The following is a 20,294-nucleotide window of genomic DNA, read 5'->3' as shown; positions in this document are numbered from 1 at the left end:
GTGTATGCCTGGGTGGGCGCCCCGCAGCGCAGGGAGAAGGGGACCGGGAGAGACACGAGTGATAACGGCAGATGCGGCGGAAGCTCACGGGTGATGGGCCAAGAGCAGGAAGGCGGCTGCTCAGGGTGAAGACAGCTGGGCCGGCGGAGGGCTGAGCCTCGGCAGGGTCTCCAGGAGCGTGCACACGGGGTACCACAGCACACCATGGTCGGCCGTGTGCTAGCTGGGTAGGAGGGGGGGGGGCAGTGGCATCGCCAGTGAGCAGGGCAGAGCCAGCTCCAGTCCTGGGACCACTATCCAGCCAGGGCCTGCCAGCCACCAGGGTAGGGGCGGCGGGGACCCTACGGATGCAGGCGCTGAGCGCCCATAGTTCAGGACTCATTTACTAGTGGTCACTAAGATGCTTGCCCCACTGCATTCCAGCACCCGGATCGGATTCTGAGTCAGTGCAGGAACTGTGGCCTGGCCTCAGGTCTTCTGGGTGAGATCACGAGGGATGACTCCACACCAGCTGTTCACCTTTTGTCTTTGCAAAATAGGGTCCCGTCCTACCAGACAAGGGGGTGAGGGCCCCCAGAACAATCACATGAGAGTGCTGTGCATCCCTTACCGGGCTATGCAAACCTGGGGAGGCGCACATTATTATAACAGGTGAATGGGCAGGGATGGCACCCACTGGATTAGACCTTTACCCACAGATGTTACTGAGGCTGCACAATCAACGGCCCTCCAGTGCTCCCGTGTCTGCTTGGACAGGCCCCTCAGAGCTCAGGAAACTACTAGAAGGTGGCCTGTCACCCTAAGCACCCAGAGCCCTGCAGCGTGTCCACAGGCTCTGAAGAGATTCCCTGGGCTGGACGGCGAGGCTCGGGGTCAGGCTCTGCTGGAGCCCACAGGCTGCGCTGCCACGGAACCCAGGTCCTCAAGGAAGACATGCTATCTTCACAGGGAAGCCCAGGGGGCCTGCTGTGAGTTCTCCTTCCAGGAATCCCACAGGTCTTGGTAGCCTCCATGCGCATCTTCTGTCTCTGGGCATCACATGTGGTGAACAGGTGGTCTGCGGACAGTGAAGGGGGCCGCCAGCCCCAGATGCCAGCCGGCACCCATGCCTGCACGCCCAGACATCACCCCTTTGTCACTTTTCAGCGTGACTGTTGCTCCCACCGTATTGCCCTCCAAGCCCCACACTAGACATTCTACATGTGGTGTTATTCCCACAACAGCACGGGCAGATGAGGAGTCCCAGATGTAAGTGGCCCGAGGTTTCCAAGCTAGCAATGATGCACGTGAGCTCTGACCCCAGGTTCATGTGCTCCCAGGCTCGTCCTCTGAGCAGCAGCCCCTCTGCTGGGAAACCCCTCACAAGGAAAACCAACCAGGTGTCGCCACATCCTTTGGGGAACCCCTTTAACCCACAACGAAGGACGTCAAGAGCCATGCCCCGGGGAGCTGTGCAGACTAGTGGTCAGAGGGGCGGGATGGCAGGGGACACTGGCAGCAGGAAGCTCAGGGGTGCGGGGGGCGCTGCACTACTAACCAGTTACCTGTCCCACCACTGAACCCTTCCTCTCACCTGGCTCCGCCTTCAGCTTCGCCTCGCCTCACAACTCAGGTGGGATGCACAATCCGACACATTCGTGGAGGAAGACGTTTTCCATTGGGCCCTGAGAACGGACGTGATGTTTTCCCAGTCTCTAATCAACTAACACAGAATGCCAGCCCTGCACGTTTCCATCATTGTGTAGAGTGTCTGGATGACACTAGTCAGAATATGAGCTTCCAGGTGGACTGTGGGTGATGTCATATCCCGTTCTGTGTAGTCAGGTAAAGCAGAAGATCAACGGTCTCTGTCTATGTCTTTATGATGCAAAGACCAGTGAGGGGCTCCAGGCAGTGACAATCAAGCTCATGGTCACAGTCCCTGGGTGGATAGAATCCGACTGCTTTAGGTCAAGCCTTTGTGCCCTCAACAGAGACACATGTGTGACCAGCAAATTAGCTGTCCACTGGGCCCCACAGTTTATGCGTGTTCTGTACGCTGGCTCTGATTATTGCATGAGTTAAAATATCAAACAAGCATGCATGTACATGCACACACACACATATACACACACATCCCTAGGTTGTAACTACTAGTCTAACTACCTGATCGTAGACATACGGCAATGTACTAGTGGTGGTAATTTTTCAGATGTTGACAAAAACGCAACCAACCCTTCTGCCCTTTGAAATCAAGTTTTCAAAATTAATCAAGAGTTGTGTTGGTGTCTTCTCCCCCAGCCTCTATTGTCTGTCTCGCACTCTCGCACACAGGGACACACGCACGTGCTCTTACACACGGAAGGAGCAACCGTGTTTGTAATACCAACCAGGGCAGCTCCCAGTCTCAGGCTGTAAAGCCACTGCCTTCTTCACTGGTAAGCTCCACACGGACCCAGCTTCACAGCCTCCGGAGTAGCCCTCCGACAGCCTCTGGGCGGACACTCGTGCAGGCCTAGCGTGGATTAGCTTCATGTTCTGAGGGGATGAGTTGGTGTTTTAAAAAAACAGCACGAGGGGCACCTGGGTGGCTCAGTCGTTAAGCGTCTGCCTTCGGCTCAGGTCATGATCCCAGGGTCCTGGGATCGAGCCCTGCATCGGGCTCCCTGCTCGGCAGGAAGCCTGCTTCTCCCTCTCCCACCCCCCCGCTTGTGTTCCCTCTCTCACTGTGTATCTCTCTTTCAAATAAATAAATAAAATCTTAAAAATTATAAATAAAAAATAAAATAAATTAAAAAATAAAAAAACATCACGAGGGGAATAATTCCAGGTTCAGATCCCAGCTTTACTCCCACTAGCTGTGAGACTTCACACAAGCTATGTAACATCTTTGGGTCATAATTTCCTCCAATAAGTGGGAGGATAAAGGACACCCCAGAGGACTGGAGCGAAGGCTTTATTGAAACCATCCAGCAGAAACAGAGGCAAATAGTTGTACCAATAAAGAAAAGGGCCAGAGAAGGTAAATGCTGACCCAAAGCCACGCAGACGAGGCACCCTGCAAACATAGGGATGCACCTGCACCTAGCAGGTGAGCGCCCAGATCCCCTTCCCCGGCGTTTAAGCCTAGGAATTCCAGGCCTCACTTCCTGGACCACCTGGGGCAGACCGGCTGCTTGCCCTCTGCAGGCCTCTCTCTCAGCAAGCCCCCTGCGGGCACCTGGCCTGGCTAGACTCTCAGGGCCCGTGCTGTGCCTATAACTCTGGATTCACACCCCCGGGTCACAGCGGGTCGTCAAGGTTAGACGGAAGGCAGAGCAGGAACCTACAGCCAAGATGTGTCCGCCACACATAGAGGTACCTGGTTTCCTGGCAGGTGAAACCCAAGCAAGCAAAGACAGTGACCTCTTTGTTTGAAATCCACAGAGGCAAAGACTTCTCTTAGCTCGCTGTCTCACTATTTTCTCTGTTAGTGCCAAGAAATTACTCATTTTATCTATAAATGTTCCCTATAAAATTGAACTCACTTCCTTGTTATCAAACCTGCAGCAACAGGGAATGAATTATCAGAGTCTACTCAAATAATTCATGTTCCCATATCCCCCCTAAGCCAACCAGGGGCAACTTAGAGTCAGCATCCTTCCAATCTGGAAGAGGTCTCAGGCAGCAAAGGACCGTCCACTTCTCATTTTGCAGGTGATAGAAGAAAGGTCCAGGAGGGTAAGCAGCCTGTTTTTATTCTCATGGGCCCTAATTTCTCTTTTAATCATTATTTTCCATTCTGTTTTTCTCTCATCACCAGTTTTACCACATGCTTTTATTTTTTTTTTAAGATTTTATTTTTTTATCTAATCTCTACTCCCAATGTGGGGCTCAAAGTCATGACCCCGAGATCAAGAGTTGCATGCTCTTCGCTGTGAAGTGTGCAAGACTGTTGAATCACAGGCCTGTACCTCTGAAACAAATAATACATTATATGTTAAAAAAGAAGAAGAAGAAGATAGCAGGAGGGGAAGAATGAAGGGGGGGAAATCGGAGGGGGAGATGAACCATGAGAGACGATGGACTCTGAAAAACAAACTGAGGGTTCTAGAGGGGAGGGGGGTGGGGGGATGGGTTAGCCTGGTGATGGGTATTAAAGAGGGCACATTCTGCTTGGAGCACTGGGTGTTATGCACAAACAATGGATCGTGGATCACTACATCAAAAACTAATGATGTAATGTATGGTGATTAACATAACATAAAAAAAAAAAGTTGCACGCTCTTCCGACTGAGCCAGCCAGGTGCCCCTACCACATGCTTTTAAAACATAGGGAGAAAATCTGGGCATAATATATCTGAAATACTCATAGTTTTTTTAAAAATGCCAAGCCAACTCCACTGGAGTGATGCTAGAATTTACCACAAAACTAGCTGTGACCCCTGTCTCCCTCGTCACCAAAGATCCCTGGCACACTTACTACGTGCCAGTCATTGCCCTGGGCACAAGGGATATAACACTGGGAGACACAGTCCCTATTATCAAGCCCTGTCCAAATTAGAAGGCGGACAACCATGGACACAAATAATCACTAGATAGATATGTAAATGAAATACAGCTAAAATATTTCTTAAGCATTTATTTTGTTCTGGGCATGCAGATCAACTCATGCAATAATCAGGGGAATGTATCAGGTACACCGGTAGTATGTGGGAAGGAGTGAAAACCTCTGCTTGAGGAAATTAAGAAACCGTTCCTAAAGGAGAAGCTATTTCTGTGGCCATTAACGGGAGAGAGTTCTTCAGGCAGATGAGGAGATGGATGGAACAGAGAGGTGGTGCTGGAGCCCAGAGGTCTGAAGCATGGGGTTGGGTCAGAGGCGGTGAGCGATGAGGCGAGGAGGGGCAAATGAAGGACCCTTCTGCCAAACTCGACCCTGGACACCGGCCACCGCAGGTGAGTTCAGCAAGGGCATAATATGGACGTGTTTTATTTTAGAACACTCTGTCCAGCAGTTCAGGGTGCGCAGGAGAAACATGTGAACCCAAGCTGGGGCCCGAGTCTTCCAAGTGAGAGATGATGAGGGACAGAACTGGGACAGCAGCAGCGGGGAAGGTGTAAGTGCCTTGGGGACTGAAGCGCTACAGAGGTAGAATTTACACAACCGTCACAAATGACCCAAGGTTTCTGGGTTGGGTGACCCGGTGAATGGTGTGGCCGTAGGCTGGCAGGGCTCAGCAGGAGAAGCTGATCTGAGCAGACACAAGATAAACTGTGCCTTGCATGAGTCCGGGTAGAAATGCAGGTGCAGATACACGGGATTGAACATGGGAACATGGTGCTGAACAGAGCTCTGGAGGCGAATCCCACAGGTCTATCGAAACAGACATGGGAGGCCTTCCTGGGCTGGATCCTAACCTTCCTCTGGGGTTGGACACCCTGTGGCATGGCAGAGAGATGAAGGGCAGAAGAGAGAGATGTCAGGGGTGTTTCCCCAGATAAAAGACGCCTCTATTTTAATTGTTGTCCCGGGCTCCAGCTTTGGCTGGGAGACAGCCCAGCGATCGTGCAAGTGTTCTTTTTCTGGTGTCTAATCAGCTTTCACGCATTTATGCACAGCGAAAATGATTCCCAGGTTTCGTTATATGTGTAAATAGGTGGGTAGCTGTTTTCCCCACAAACTCTGTCTCCTGCTAGGTTTCATAATAGCATCCCCCAAAATTACACTCTGCTAACCTTCCCCAAACACGTAATCTGTATGGGACTATTAAGCGCACATACGCTTAGAGGCGAGAAACTGCGACAGAGAAATCCCAGATTAGGAGACCACGTGGGAAAAGAGAATAGTAGTCATCCAAAACCTATAGGAAAGTGGCACCAAAAGGTTGAAACTAAGTGGGCTGATCTGTGACAGTGTCCCTAATCCAATGGAAACGACGCAGAGGCGACAGCTCGGAAGAAGGGTTCAGAGAAACACGCAAGGCAACGATGACTCACCACGAGGCGTGAGAGTCAGGGCGTACCAGCATGAAAGTCGGGTTTAATTAAAACAAATGCATCCTCGTACTTCACAAAACATCCAGACCCAAACCCACCAGGCTGTGTGGGACGGAGTCATGCACGTGGATGGAGCGTGCGCAGAAAGCCTTCTGAACACGCCCAAACGACTCAGTTGGCTCTGGCTAAATGACCCTCTGTCATGGTGGCCGTGTCTTACCCAAAGGCATTTCTAGAAAATCAGCCAAAGATCCTGATCATTTTTTCGGCCAAGGAGGAGCACAAGGTGTTTACCGTGGTGAGGTGCCGGACAGGGAGAGAGGGATAGAGAAATATATTCAATTCATGGGATTCTCTGAGTCACTTGGCCTGACCAAGTGGTGTGAAAAACCTCAGTTGTACTTAATCGGGAACTTCCTAGTGAATGGGGAGCTTTAAATGTTTTGAAGCGATTAACAGATCAAAAGCAAAAAATCACATGAATATATCTATTGGAGGTAGAAAGTCATTTGACAAAAATTCTGCATCCAACATCCACTCCTGATGCTGCTGTTACCAAAAGTCCTGAGGCAAGGCTGGGGAAGGCGGTGAAGCTGGAGCACAGGGGGCCCACAGACCGTGGGGAGGGTTGCCTTACAGTCGCTGGGAATCCCGCCCATGGCTGGGTACAGGGGCCTGATGGAGCCAGGTTCGAGTTTAGGAATAATCAGGCTGATGAGGTCTCCTGTCTCTTCCCAAAGGCCAGCACTTAAGTAAGTGAGAGAACAGAAGAAGCATCCCCACAACATCTTTACCATTGTTACTATCATGACATTCTGGAAGTATCAGGCAACACCGCCCTCAGATGAGGAGAATACAAAGTATCACACTTGGAGAGAGGAGGTCAAGTCACCATTAGTCGTAACTGATCACCTAGGTGCTTGAAAAAATAATCTGAAGAGCAAGTATAAATGACGTAAGAAATCAGTGTGGTAGGTAAGTATACAGAATCAGCGTGCAAACATCCTCTGCCCCCCTCCTCCTCTTCTCCTTCCTCTTCCCATTCCTGAACAACTCAGTCCTCAGGTCATTAGATGGGGCCAGACAGGCAGCTCAGCGAAGGCCAAGGGCAGCACTGTGCTGGACCAGCTCTTCGCGTCACCGCCCGGATGCGTGAGGACGGTGTCCACACAGGGGAGCGGTGGCAGCAGTGAGGGAAGAGAATTCCTCAGATGGCATAGGTGTAGATGCAGCTGGACGGGTTTCTCACGGTCAGAGAAGAGAGTGAGAAAAGAAACACCTAGAGTGAACCCTGAGACAGTGGATTAGAATGATAGTGTTGGCATGAACTCCTGGTTTTGAATATAGATAAATATAGAAAAAACTAGAGATGTGAACGTGTTTATACGTGTGTGTATGTCTCGGTCTCTCCACGTAGGAAGACACAGAGAAAGAGATCAAGACTGAGATAGACATGTATTTGTCCAAAGATACAGAAGCTACCTCGAAGGAGCTCGCACTTGCCAAATCGGGGACGATTTGAGCCTCAAAATAAATAGTGGCCGTAATGTATTACAACCTGTGAATAAGGAGAGCCAGAGTCCAAATTCAGATAAATCAACAAGTGAATAATTGGAAGTTTGAAGAGGAATAGAATGGATCAAACTACCTTCCCACAAATTCCTTGCTGCTCAGAAGGGGGGAAAGTGAAACTTTATAATGGAGAAAACTGGAACACACTACCTTAATCAAATGAACGCGTGGTCAAGGTGGACACCGTCAGTAATAGGACAAACCTAACTCTCGGGCCATCTGTTGAGATGCAATAAGGAAAACACAGCACCATTTCTAGGATATTCCTCCCAATGGGAGGATCTAACCATGAGGACACATCAGAACAAACTCAAACCAAGACACGTTCTACAAAATAACTTGGTCATAATCTCTAAAAACACCAAGGTGCTGCAAGTCTTTGAGAGACCGGCGAACTGCTCCAGACTGGAGGACACCAAGGACAGGGGCCATGGGTGGCTCAGGACCCGATCCTTTGCCACTAAGGATGCTATGGGAACGGCTGGCAAAATGTGAGTGGGGTTTGAGGGCTGCATGGTAGCAATGGACCCATGACCAGTCTGGCTTGGGTGGCTGGGTCGCATTCATGTAGGAGCCTGCCCTGGTTGGTAGGAAGTGCACACTAAATATTTAGTCAGGGTAATGGCTCTGGGAAAAAAAACAAGGCCGTTCTACTGTACTTGCAACTTTTCTGTAAGTTCGAGATCATGTCAAGATTTAAAAAGCAGTTTACAAAAATATCCATGGCGTTCACCATAGACAAGAAACTAGTCTAAAAAAATTAATGGGGAAAATAATTCCATTTACAAGAGCAATTAAAAAAAAGGATAAGCTTTGTTAAGAATAAAGTTAGAGGAAACGGGCAGGATCTATAATGAAAAGGAGTGGGAAGCAATCCTAAAAAGAAAACACAAAAGAAAACATATTTTATACCTGTTGTATCTTTTCAATGTTTACAAATTACATTTACTTTTTATTCAAGAGTAAATTTTAAAAATTGTAGCAACAAAGAGCACATTGAAGGAAACATGATCAGAACAAGGGTTTTCGGTGAGCCTTACTGAGTCCAGTGAAAGCTGTCCTAAAGAAATCTCTTCTAAATGAAGGGAAAGTTGCAGAAATGGACTCCGGTTGTTAAATCCAAAGCTTGTGCATGAGGAATGGCTCCTTGCCGCCTCATGAACATGTCAAGATGATTCAACTCAACCCAGCCTGCAAGAAATGGATCACTCCCTTCCAGAAGCCTCTGTGACCCTTTGGATGGCTTCCATGAAGCTACTCGCTTAATGGCTCGTGTAACACATTCTTATCTTCCTGTAAAGACTGTAAATTCCTTAGGGGCTGGAAAACGCGCCCTTGCCTGTCGGCCATCTAAGGGGCTGGTGCTTCGCACACAGTGAACATGAGACTGTGTGATGGTGAACTCATTTTCTCTTCTCTCTCTCTCTCCATCCACACTCAGACCAGATTGTTAATGGTGCCTCATCAGTTAAGAACCAAGTTGAGTGGCCAGGGAGTAAAATAATAGTAATTTACTGCCTCTAGTTTTAAAAAGAGAACTGGAAAGTTTAAATCGTCAGGCCTGCGTTCTGAACGCCATAGCTGTACCAAACATTTCCGAAGATGATTTGGCATTAATTTCTGTGTATTGGCATGTAGATAGCCACAAAGCATTTCTTGATTTATTTCATTATTTTACCTCTTTACCTATCCAATCTAGACTGGTGAGATTTCACACTTGAAGGGGAAAAGTAAAGAACTGTATGTACCCACTGCATTTAACGTTAAACATTTTAAAGTATAAAATAGCAAGTGATACCTGACAATGCACCAATCGTGGCATAAATGGGGGGGCGCTAAAGTCCAGCCTCCTGGGCTCTGGGCGGGGGGGGGGGGGGGGGTGACGCTCTGTATCAGTGGACACCTAAAAGAATCTCACTTAAAAAAAAAAAAACAGGTAAATACCACCCAAGCACATACAGATTGAGAATTAGACGTGAAAAGTTTTCAAGAGCACAGAAATGATCTTTGGAAGGAGAGTGTGCCTTTCATTCTGTGGTGTCAGGTGGGGCACAGTTGGTTCCTCCCACTGATGGAGCCGCGGGGAAACAAGACTCTCCCTGCCCATGAGGACTGACTGTGTGCCAGGAGGAGAGGGGTTCCCGCCGATCCCTCCAAGCGCCCCACGCCCGGCTGTCTGAGCCGCCCTGCCAGGAGCACCCCAAGGGTGGACCTTCCCATCTGTCCTCCTGGTGGCCCTCCTCCCACCTTTCCCTGTGGGATCCACCACACAGGTGTGTTCCAGTCGCAGCCATGAACATAAAGTCATCTGTTGACAACCTACTCTGCGCTCCTTCCTAGAAGAAAAACAGGACTGAAGACTTGATCATGCTCTTAAAATTGTTTTCAGTCTAGCTGGGGAGCCAAAGTTCACACGGAAGCCTTGGAGGCACATCCCAGGAGCTACCCTGGGGAGGGCTGGGAGCAGGGCTGCCCTGTCAGGACACACCAGGGGGTGGAGGCCTTGCAGGTCCTACTATGTTAACGCATTCTTAAGGCACAGAGCCCTAGGGAGATGATCCTTGATCCAGAGATTTGCTTTAATGTATCATTTTTCACCAAGAGGCCACAACAACTCTGGCATCATGCCACAACTGTTACCAAGGTACCTGTCAAATACGGTCCAGACCCACGATTTTACTACTTTTTCAACTCACAGTAGGAAATTTATTTTACAATAGACCAAATATACACACATGTCACTAAATAATACCTGCCCAGTCTGCTGGATTCACTCTGACCCTCTGGCCCTCCCGTCCTTCCCCTCCCCTCCCCTCCTCCTCCTCTCCTCTTCCCCTCCCCCGCTCTTCTCCCCTTCTCTCCCCTCTCCTCCCCCTCCTCTTCTCCTCTCCACTCTTCTCCTCACTCCTCCCCACCACCACCCCTACGCTGGCCCCTCCTCCCCTCCTGCCCCCTCAGCCTCTCCTTGCCTTCTCCCCCATTCCATTCAGTTTTTAGAAATCTGGTTGGGACTCACTAAAAATAGATGTCATGACTCACAAATAGGTTACTACCCACCATCTGAGAAACACTGGTTGAGGCCATTCCAAAATGTTACAGCACTTCTGCACATGTTTTATGAGTGAAAGATAAAAAGGTTCACTAATGAACTTAGTTGGGATCGACTCACGAATGTACTACATTAACAAAAGCTTAAAATCTTTAAAAAAAAAAAAAAAGCACGCAATGTTCTGAAGAAACACCCAAGTTCGTGGCATATAAAGGTATGTGCGGCTCATGAGAAGGTGGGACAGAGCAGCAGGGCGGGGAGTCCCTGACCCAGTGATGGCAGGGCGGGGAGGGACGGAACTTTCGGGAATATCCAAATACGTGTGGAATGACTTGGCGCTACTTATAAATACACTAATGCAATTTTTCATGCAAGGTGTTTGTTCTTTAGTGCAACTCATCCTCTTGGACATCTGGTCAATTTCCTTCTTCAACAAGACAGAGTTTCCTAACGAAACTTAAGCATTTTTGCTTATCAACTATCCACCTTGTAAAGACGTCATTGAAGCAAAACAAGTCTTATCCTTACATTTTCTATCATCTCCAAAGCACCACATGATTCAGTCTATTAAATTACAAAATTATTCTTAAATAATGCTATCAAAGTTGATGGTAATTTTTAATTGCTTTCCCACACCATGCAGAGACCATCCCTGGTAATTAGTACAGAGCTTCTAATCAATGCACAAGTGTGAGGCTTTGTTTCTCCAGGTTGCCCCCCCCCCCCCATGCATACATTTTGGACAAGTGATAACTTATTACTCTATGGACTACACCATGTGTCTGTAACACACTCCTTTTCTCTGGACTCTTTCAGGCCAATGGGAGGAAGAGGGGTTCAAAAACTACTGAACCGTGATCCTCATGCCATACTGAATGTGGTGTGAGCCGAGGACACCACCCAGAGCTCCAGACTCGGGAGGAAAAGGTGCCTCCCTGGTGGAGGTGGCCCTGGCTTCATGGAGGAGGCAGAAATGAGGAGGGGCCTCCACGGATGCTTAAGGTTTCCATAACAAGACACCAAATGGAGAAAGAAGCTCTCAGAAGAGGAAACTTCGTAAACAATCACAGAAAGTACTTGTCCACTTAGCTGAAAGGTGGGGAACCTGGAAGGAAGGAATAGGGTGAACGCAGATATCAGAGCTTACCTGTGTGTCGAAATTTTCAGTTGACACACCACTGGGGCCTCTATTAGCTCACTGGGTCTCCCTTGGGACCACAGTGTGGCAGCCCTTCATGGCGAAGGAGAGCATTGGTGCGTAATTTTACTAGAGAATAAAAGGAGTGCTGGTGATTTCCTGATGGGAGAAGGGGCAGGAGTGGGGCTGCCTGTCTCAGTGAGGGGGTGGCTGTCCTGTTTGATGCACAACCTCTTAGAGAAAGAGACCCTACCCTATCACAGAATGAGAAATTTTGTCTTTGGGCTATTTCGGCTGGGCTAGCAGGTGCCGCTGCTCAGGGTCATAAGGGACTGACCTATTGTTGACCTTGTTATCTGGGGGGAATGGATGAGGTAGGAGAAAGAGCCAAGTCCAAGGCTGTGGGTCCCACCACTCTATCTGTGACTGTCCCTGAAGTCCATGCACTGCTCCAGAACCTTCCTGAAAAACCCTTCATCTGTAGTTCCTTCTTTTTGGATTTCACCACTTGTAACTGAGTGGCACCTCACAACACAGATGGACCAAAGCAGGGACAGCGGGGGGCATGGAGTCCATCTATAGGCTCCCCTAAAAGTCTGCCTTAACCTTTTTCTGTAATACCTTCTGTGCATCCTACATCCACAGAAAAGTTCCATTAAAAGGGGAGTGCAATCATTCATTCGCACATTTGTTCAGCAAATATTTACAGAGGACTTACTATTTCCAGGCTTTATTCTAAATTCTAACTTCTAGAAGTACACAATGGGAAGAAAGAAAAAAGAAAGAAAGAAAGAAAGAAGAAAGAAGGAAAAGAAGAAAGAAGAAAGAAAGAAAGAAAGAAAGAAAGAAAGAAAGAAAAAATATTTCTGCCTTTATCAAAAATATATTCTCCTAGAGAGAGGCAGATGATTAAAAAAAAGCAAAATAAGAAAATCTCAGAGAGCATTTTGTCCTACGAGTGAGACCTCGCATCCCCACAGTGACCCCGAGGCCATGCCCGTCCCTGAGGACCCCGTGTAGCCAGCACTTAGCACAGGTGCAGTGCTTATTCCAAAGATGTTTGCCAAAGAGAATCAAATGGCATAAAATATATAGGAGTGGGGACACTGGATACTCCTTGTGGCTGTTCTTTCTTCAGACGAAAGCCTAACTCATTTCCAGTGGCTTCGCACAGGCGTGGCCCTGTTCCCAGCGTCACTCTCAGGGACATCATGAAATCCTGTCATTGGCAACACTTCAGTTCCACTTTGAAATTCTTCTGCATTACATTTCAGACAATTAAATAACAATGACTTCAGAAACCTGACAATCAGACACACACTGAATAAGGAAGCCTGGAGGAAATGGGCAAGAAAAGAGCTTCATATAAAGCAGAGAGCAGGACAGATTGCATTAACATATTATCAGCGGATGCTGGGTTTTTCTTGTATGTAATAACAATCATTCCTCCCCGTATACTTCAGACGTTTGTAATGAAGTCACAGCAAAGTCCAACGCTTTGTCAGTGATTGTTGCGTATGCGTGGGACTTAGCACTTTTATCGTTTCAGACACTCGGCCCCCTTAGTGAGTTACCACAGAGTCTGCGGTCCAGTGCGATCTGTCCATTTCTTCACACCAACACAACCAAGTCTTAGAGGTTTGACCATCCAGGTCATCCAGTTCAACCTTCTAAAGTTATGGACGAGGAGACACACAACAGGGTGCCTTTTGTTTTCCAGACACGTGTTATTTCCTTTCTGGTTCAACTGTAAGAAGTCTTCGACTCCCATTCTCCTCTCTCCTCCAGCATCTCTGGTGCCCAAAACTGCAATGGCCCTTCTGGTGGGAGCCAGAGAAGCTAACAGAACTATAAAAAATACCTGAACAGGCAGCTCTTTGCTCTCAAACTTCTGAAAGAATGTTCTTCAGCATCAGTTCTTCCTCCAGAGGTCATGCCCACTCTTTTCTATTAGTGATTATAAATCACCCTTTAAAAGATTTTTTTCATAATAACAATCTAGTCAATTATTTAAAAAAATTAATCTGTTAGGAAAAAATCATTCCAACTGGTGTCAGGGGGGTCATGGAGATGTAAGCCAGTTAACAATCTAGATGTTTATCTGTAATGAGTTTTAGAGCCATAGAATGCCCTCCAAACCAAGGACCCATTAATAATACAGGGAAGCCACACAACCCAAATGCCACTGTGATGTCAAGGAGATACACAGTGTAGGAGACCATATGTTTGCTCCAGGCATTCACTCATCGGAGGAAGGAATAGCTCCCCATAGTCGGCTTCCCTGCAGCTCAGGAAGCCTAGGGAATGTGAACTGCGAGTAGGCCGTAGTTCCTATCCAGACCTGCCCTAGCTCCCCTCCATACAGAGGCTCCCCTTCAGGGGACTCTGCCGTGGCAGGAATCTGGAAAACTGCATTAGATGGGATCTTAGCCAATTCCATCAAAAATAGAAACTACTTATGTTTAAAACACTCATTAGATGTATGGAATGTCATAATGAACAACAGACATCATTTTCATTCAAAAATAATCCCAAAAGAAATAAGAGTGCAAGCTAGAGGACGAAACAATACACAATAATCAGGGTAAGGGTGGGAAGATGGACAGGCCAGGAGAGCAGGCTTCTCACCAGAGTGAGGCTGGGGAAACTGGGCTTCCCACTGTGCCTCAGCACACGGTGGCTAATGACATGTCTTGTGGTCAAACCAGCTTCCAAGTAAAGAATAATTCCTCAGAAAGGAACTAAAATGAAGAGAATGTGAAAAGAATGGAAAACATCCGGGTATCTTCCCGTGGAATAAGATCAATCAATGAAATTATTCAGTGTTTTCGTCACCGACTTTCCCATACGGCCTTCAACAGAGCCATCATCTTCACAGCTAACTGAACATCGGGACATCCTCTTGTGTCTAAGTTCAAAGCAATGAAGAAAAGTAGAAGCAGAGCAAAGCATAAACCGTGGCGGGCATTGTCCGTTGGCACGCCAAACTCTTAGTTGTAAAGACAAAATCTTTATAAGTTGAACACTTTATGCAAATATCTTTCATCAGTATAATCTGAACACATACTGGACTCAGCTGGGACCCATGAGGGGACAGTATTCTGGCCGTGACTTTACACACACACACAGCACACACAAGCAGGTGTGTGTGCAGGCTTACACATGCACACAGGTCAGATAATTTCAATGGACATCCAAAGAAACGTCCAGCCAAAGCTAGGACAACGCACTTCCTTTTCCTCTTTACTCAGCTAAATGAAATAGGATGGAGTGATCACAGTCGAGGAGAAAACCAACACCATCCATGGTGTTCACCATGACCCAGGTAGGACCTTACCTTCATCCCCATAAGGGATCTCCTGAACAGAACCTATAAAGAGGGCAGGAGCCATTACAACACAATAACCAGGAAATATCCATGTCGGACCTGAGGCGAATACCCACCAGCCATGACTGGGAACTGTGTGCACCCTGGCATAGATTGGTGGTAGGTAAGGGCATGAAAAGGCATGATGGATTTCTGTTCCTAGGTTCCGAGTCCCCACCATCTTCTCTCCAGGTAGCCTGTATACTTATCAGCTATTTAAAACTTTGGATCAAGCCAACCTGCTGACAGATGGTCTTATAATCAATGACTACCACTGAAATTTAATTTCCAATTGCCTTAATTTAATACACGCTATAATATACTTTCGATGGTTAAAACGAACAAACACATTGGCCTTCCAAGTCACTAGACTTAAAAGAAGCCCCTTCTGACATTCAAGGTCAGCTAGACTGATGTAAATATTTTCCTCTGTTCTCCAGTGCGCATACTGTCAAGTCTGGCTGAGAGACCCGGAGGAAAAACAAGAACAGCACTGCGTTGGGGAGGTGGAGGAGATCCAGGCCCTTGGCCTCGCGTGGGGGTGCATGAGCAGAACCACAGGGCACTCACACGCCGGGTCTCACCTGGCCTCCCCGTCTCCCGCGGTCACAGTGTGCTCAGCCATACGTCCTGCCATATACAGAGATGATCTGCCACCACTTTGGGCTTGTGCCCTGGCTACCATTTCCCAAATAAATGCATTCATCATAATACAGTAGTTGAGTGTTTACAGTCTTAATGGTTTCTACAGTTACATCCTCACAGGCGATTACCAAGTGGCATTTTTATTTGCCAGATACAAAGGATACAGTGAAATCATTAGATATTTGTAAGCTCTAGAACAAAACCAATTTGTACAACAAGTCGTTTCAAAATTATTATAATCTCTGCATAATATGGATATAGGTACTTCATGTCGCCCATCCTGACTTGCAATATATTCTCTGCCGGGTCCTATTGCACTGGGGAATGAGCAAATTAGTTGCTACTATTAGTAGAGGACCTCCAGAGCATACCTTTTTAAGTTGAAATACCACGCATTCCCACAAAAAAAGAGGAGATAGGTCTGTTAAAAGACAATTCTTATTTCTTTTATAACCGGAAGTCATGTATTCATTAATTATTAAAATGCCATAAAACGGTCCCGTGTTGTTATTTACCATGATAATGACGTCAGTTCCCATAGATTATTTCATAGTTGTTTAAGCAGAAGAACGTGGTACGCATCTTTGAGAGTAACCCTCAGGCCAAAACCAGATGCTGGAGACAGAGCCGAGGAATGTGTCAAATACTCATGGTGATACCAAATTATTCTCCCCAAAGATGGAAAAATACCAACCCTTCAGATAAAGCCATTTGCAATATTTGAATTTATTAGCAAATGCCATTTTTCCAGTAAAATTAATTTAAGAAATGTACTGACTTTTGCTCTCAGATCAAAACTGAGCAAATAAAGTCAAAATATGGGCAATCACTAAAATACAACCTATTTCTAGGTAAACGGACAACACTACTCTCATCTATTTCTATCAAATCCAAAATGCACTGTCCAGGGATAGCCTACACCTAACCTCTACCTTGACACACACAAACCATGCAAAATGTTCCCAGTGGACGCAGAGATTCATGTCTTTTGTGCAGGAAGGACTTGGTGACTTTGTGTTTCTTATGACGTCAGGGCAGAAGAGCCATGACTCCATTTTGGAGACACACGCCCATGTCTCCTGGTGCTCTGTTCAGACCTGCCCCTGCCACCAAGCAAGACCACAAGGCTCAGTTCTAGAAAGGAAAGCAAACGCTCAGAAGAACTCCTCCACCTGCCCGGATCCAGATCCCACCCCCCACCTCCCCATGAACCCTTCCATCTCTTCTTCCACAATTAACCAACAGCAAAATATTTGCATCTGGGTCATTTTTCCTTTGTCTTTTAATGACAGCCCAGAAAAAGCTTGACTGGTTCCTTTGGGCTTACCTTTAACCAAATCCACAATCATTTAAGTGAAATAAAAGGTGTCTGTTTGGGTTTCTTTGATGTGGAAATCAGATACCCAGGTATTACTTTTGTTTGCATAGGAAATTTCCCATCTTCACTTTTTCCTTGGTATTATTCTAGGGAAAGGAGTGCCTCACTGCTCTTATCACAACAGCTCTCCTTGGAATCACAACACATCCCCAGATTTGCTTCAAACCTTCCCCTCTAACTTCAGTAGAACGCAAAGGGCCTGCCTGTGCAAGGGTGAGGATTCAACATGACGCAACCCTTAACATCCCTGGATTGGAGAAGCAAGAGAGAAGGCAACATCATCCCTGCCTTCCCTCCCCGGCCACAGGCATGAGGGGGACAGCATCGGCACCCCACCCTCTAGACACAGGTTGTGGGCACGCAGACAGCCATGCAACCTATACATCCACAGGATGGTCTGTAACACCAGTGCACAGGACAAGGCAGGCAGAGGACCGGGAAATGGTCAGCAGCCCCCACTCCACACCTCCCTGGCCTCTTCCTGCCTCCTTTCCCATCCCACCCCCACCTTCCATTTCTCCCCACAGAGCCTCAAGTTCTCCCAAATTTGGGTCTCCAGCACCGGCTGAATCAGCTCATTCCCACCCTACCCCCAATTGCCTGAAGACACAAGTAAAATCCCATTTGTGGGGGGAAAAAGTCTACTCAAGTTGCCTTGACATGGGAAGCTGTGACGAAGACCGGCTAGAGCATTCCTGCAGAGGATCTCAACTCCAAAAGGCTTCCCGGCCGCTCCTTTTTCCTCTCCTCCTCCCCCTCCCCCTACCTTGCTCCTGGCGGCCGCGGCCCCCAGACCAGGCAGCGGGTTCCTCCTCTGGGCTCAGGGACTCTCCTCCACCTCCTCCACCCTCGAGGGCTTTGCGTTTCTTCGACATCTCTCTGCCCTGGGCTGGGGCTTTGGGGGTTTCTGTTCCCACCCCCGGCCCTCCCCCCTCGGAGAGGAGAGTGAAGGTGGGGTTAGGTGGAGGGGAGTGAGCGAGGACGGAAGGGGTGGGGAGTAGAGACCAGGGAGGGAGATGGAGGGCAGGCCCTTTGGAGAGGCAGGGAAGGCAGGAGGCAGGGAAGGGCACAGAGATCCCACAGTCTGTTAGGCAGAGCTGCCCTACGTCTAGGGGGCTGTTTGCGCTCGCTGGCGCGCTCCCTCCTTCCTCCTTCCTCTTCTTCTCTCCACTAGAAGGGTAAGCTGAGAGGGGAGGAGAGCTCAGAACCCAGGGAGGAGAGGCTCCTCGGGCCCCTCTGCTGATTTCTTCCTAATCTGGGAGGGGGTGAGGTGGGATGCTCTGTATTGGGACCCCTGGCCCTGTCTATTCATGCAGGAGTGGGGTTCTGGGAGGGGGGCACTGCTTGTGATGTTTGGTGGGGGATGTTTTCAATGGATTGCAAGGAAAATTGGGTGGAATGAAGAAAATAAAATGCTGCAGAACGCAATATAGTGATGCCTTCAGGTGCTGGAGACTCGGAATCCTCCTCCCCATGACATCATGTAGGCTTTTGCGAAAAGGGGTTGGGAGAGGTGGGGGGTGGAGGGGCAAGAAGAGTGGCAGCAGAGGTGAGGGATGGAAAGAGGAGGAGGGGGATCTTGCCCCCATCCAGAACTCGGGAGGGAGGCCAAGAAGGGAGCAAGGAAGGGGCTGGGAGCACCAGCAGCTCCTCTTAGCTTCTCCATCAAGCACCTGCCAGGCTAGCATCACCGCGAATGCGGTCTGCAGCTGGGGGGCAGCCTTCGCAGGGAACTTGGAGCTGCGAACTCCGGTCAGGCTGCAGCCCGGAGGCAATCGCTCAGCGCTGGGGTTGGCTGCAGTCTCTCTCACCTCCTGTGCAGCCCCTTGAGCCTTACAGACTCAGGTTTATTCTTCCCCAAGCCCACTAGCCAGCCCTCCTCCAAAGCAGTCATGTCCCCAAACCACACACACGCGCACCGTCTTAATGCCAGAAAGGATGGACGGAAATGATGGGGGGGGAAGTCGGAAAAAGGTCAGAGTTAAGTTTTTCTGGACTCTCAAGGGTTAAATAATAGGTAAAAGCAACTATCAACTTACCCGCCAAAGTGTGCTGAGGCGCGGGTCTGCTCTTCGCTTCATTTCAAGTTGGTACGTTTAAAAAAGAGAGAGGGAAACGGAAGGAAAAAAGAAGTCAACCGGCCAGGAACACGGTGGGTCCAGGGCTCCATTGAGAACTGCGCAGAGCAAGTTGCCAAGCGAGGCCGGGGGCCCAAGTTCGGGACCTGCCCAAGAAGCTCCTTCCGCCCCGCTCAGCAGGCATATTCCAAAGGCTCCGGGCGCCCTGGGTTTCGCGCAGATCTCCTCAGCAAAGGGGGAGACAACTCCACGCCGGTGTGGGGTTCTTCTTTCCCTACCGCCCCCCACCCCCGGGATCTCCAGGGAAGCCGCGTGGAGCACTCTGGGCACCAACGAAGACCGGTCCATCTCAGCTCATCCTCTCTGCGGCCGCAAGTTTGCACCCGCACATCTAGGGAGAACACGAGTGCGAGTGTGAGCTCGCGCGTGTGTGCGTGTGTGCGCGCGTGTGCCAGGCTCTGCGCCGCGCACACTGGGCATTCGGGGGTGCATGTGCTCCCGGGAACGACTCTCCCTGGCTGCCTGGAACTTGGAGAGTTTTCCTTTAAGCCGGAGCTGCGGCTCGGACACCCCCCGCGTCCAACAGGAGGCGATGACGTCTGCAGCCTCGTTGCCACACGAGTCCCCAGGCTGCCGCTGCCGTTCATTGACAGGAGCGGGCGCTCCGACGTCAGCGGCCGGACCTTTGGCTCGGAGACGGCTCCCACCCCCGCACCTGCCAGCCCGCCCCCGGGGGGGGGGGGGGGTAATGAAATCAGAGCCGCTGGGGAGGGGCCGGGGAGGCTCCGGGGTGGGGTGGGGGGACTCTGATCTGCTCGCTTTGTCCTGGAGCGCCGGAGTATATAAATAGTGCTGTCTCCAGCCAGACTTGCACCCCCTCTTGCACGCCCCCGCAGTGCTCCCCCCGCCTGCCCCGGCCCCTTGTCACTTAGTATCTGGCTCGCTCGGTCTGGAGGGAGGCGGAGGAGGGGGCGGGGAAGCGGGGAGTGGAAGCAGACGTTGCTTCTCTTGCCTCTCCCCATTCATAGATTCGCTCGGAGTCTCAGGGCCGCGCTGGGCTCAGAGAATCGCAGTGAATGGATGGATGCCCGCGCGCGGGGACCACCAGT

The 20,294-nt window shown here is 49.2% G+C and overlaps 1 protein-coding gene across 6 annotated transcripts in view; it reads right to left on the bottom strand.

The window, feature by feature from the left end:
- PDE10A (phosphodiesterase 10A) overlaps positions 1 to 19,889 on the bottom strand; it is a 577,666-nt gene extending 557,777 nt beyond the window's left edge. For 4 of the 6 annotated variants that reach the window (XM_036122880.2, XM_036122883.2, XM_036122888.2 and 1 more), the window contains exon 1: positions 19,147 to 19,889. In XM_036122880.2, the coding sequence (XP_035978773.1) occupies positions 19,147 to 19,188 (42 nt within the window). In that variant the 5' untranslated portion in view covers positions 19,189 to 19,889. Of the gene's footprint in view, positions 1 to 17,873; positions 18,343 to 19,146 lie in introns of those variants that run through there. The other 2 variants (XM_036122882.2, XM_036122885.2) reach the window with 1 other exon arrangement.
- Between the last annotated feature and the right edge of the window lie 405 nt (positions 19,890 to 20,294).

The sequence above is a fragment of the Halichoerus grypus genome, chromosome 9 (assembly GCF_964656455.1).
Source record: "Halichoerus grypus chromosome 9, mHalGry1.hap1.1, whole genome shotgun sequence".
Taxonomy (NCBI): domain Eukaryota; kingdom Metazoa; phylum Chordata; class Mammalia; order Carnivora; family Phocidae; genus Halichoerus; species Halichoerus grypus.
The sequence above is the reverse complement of the archived record's forward strand: the minus strand, read 5'-3'. Positions and strand labels throughout refer to the sequence as shown.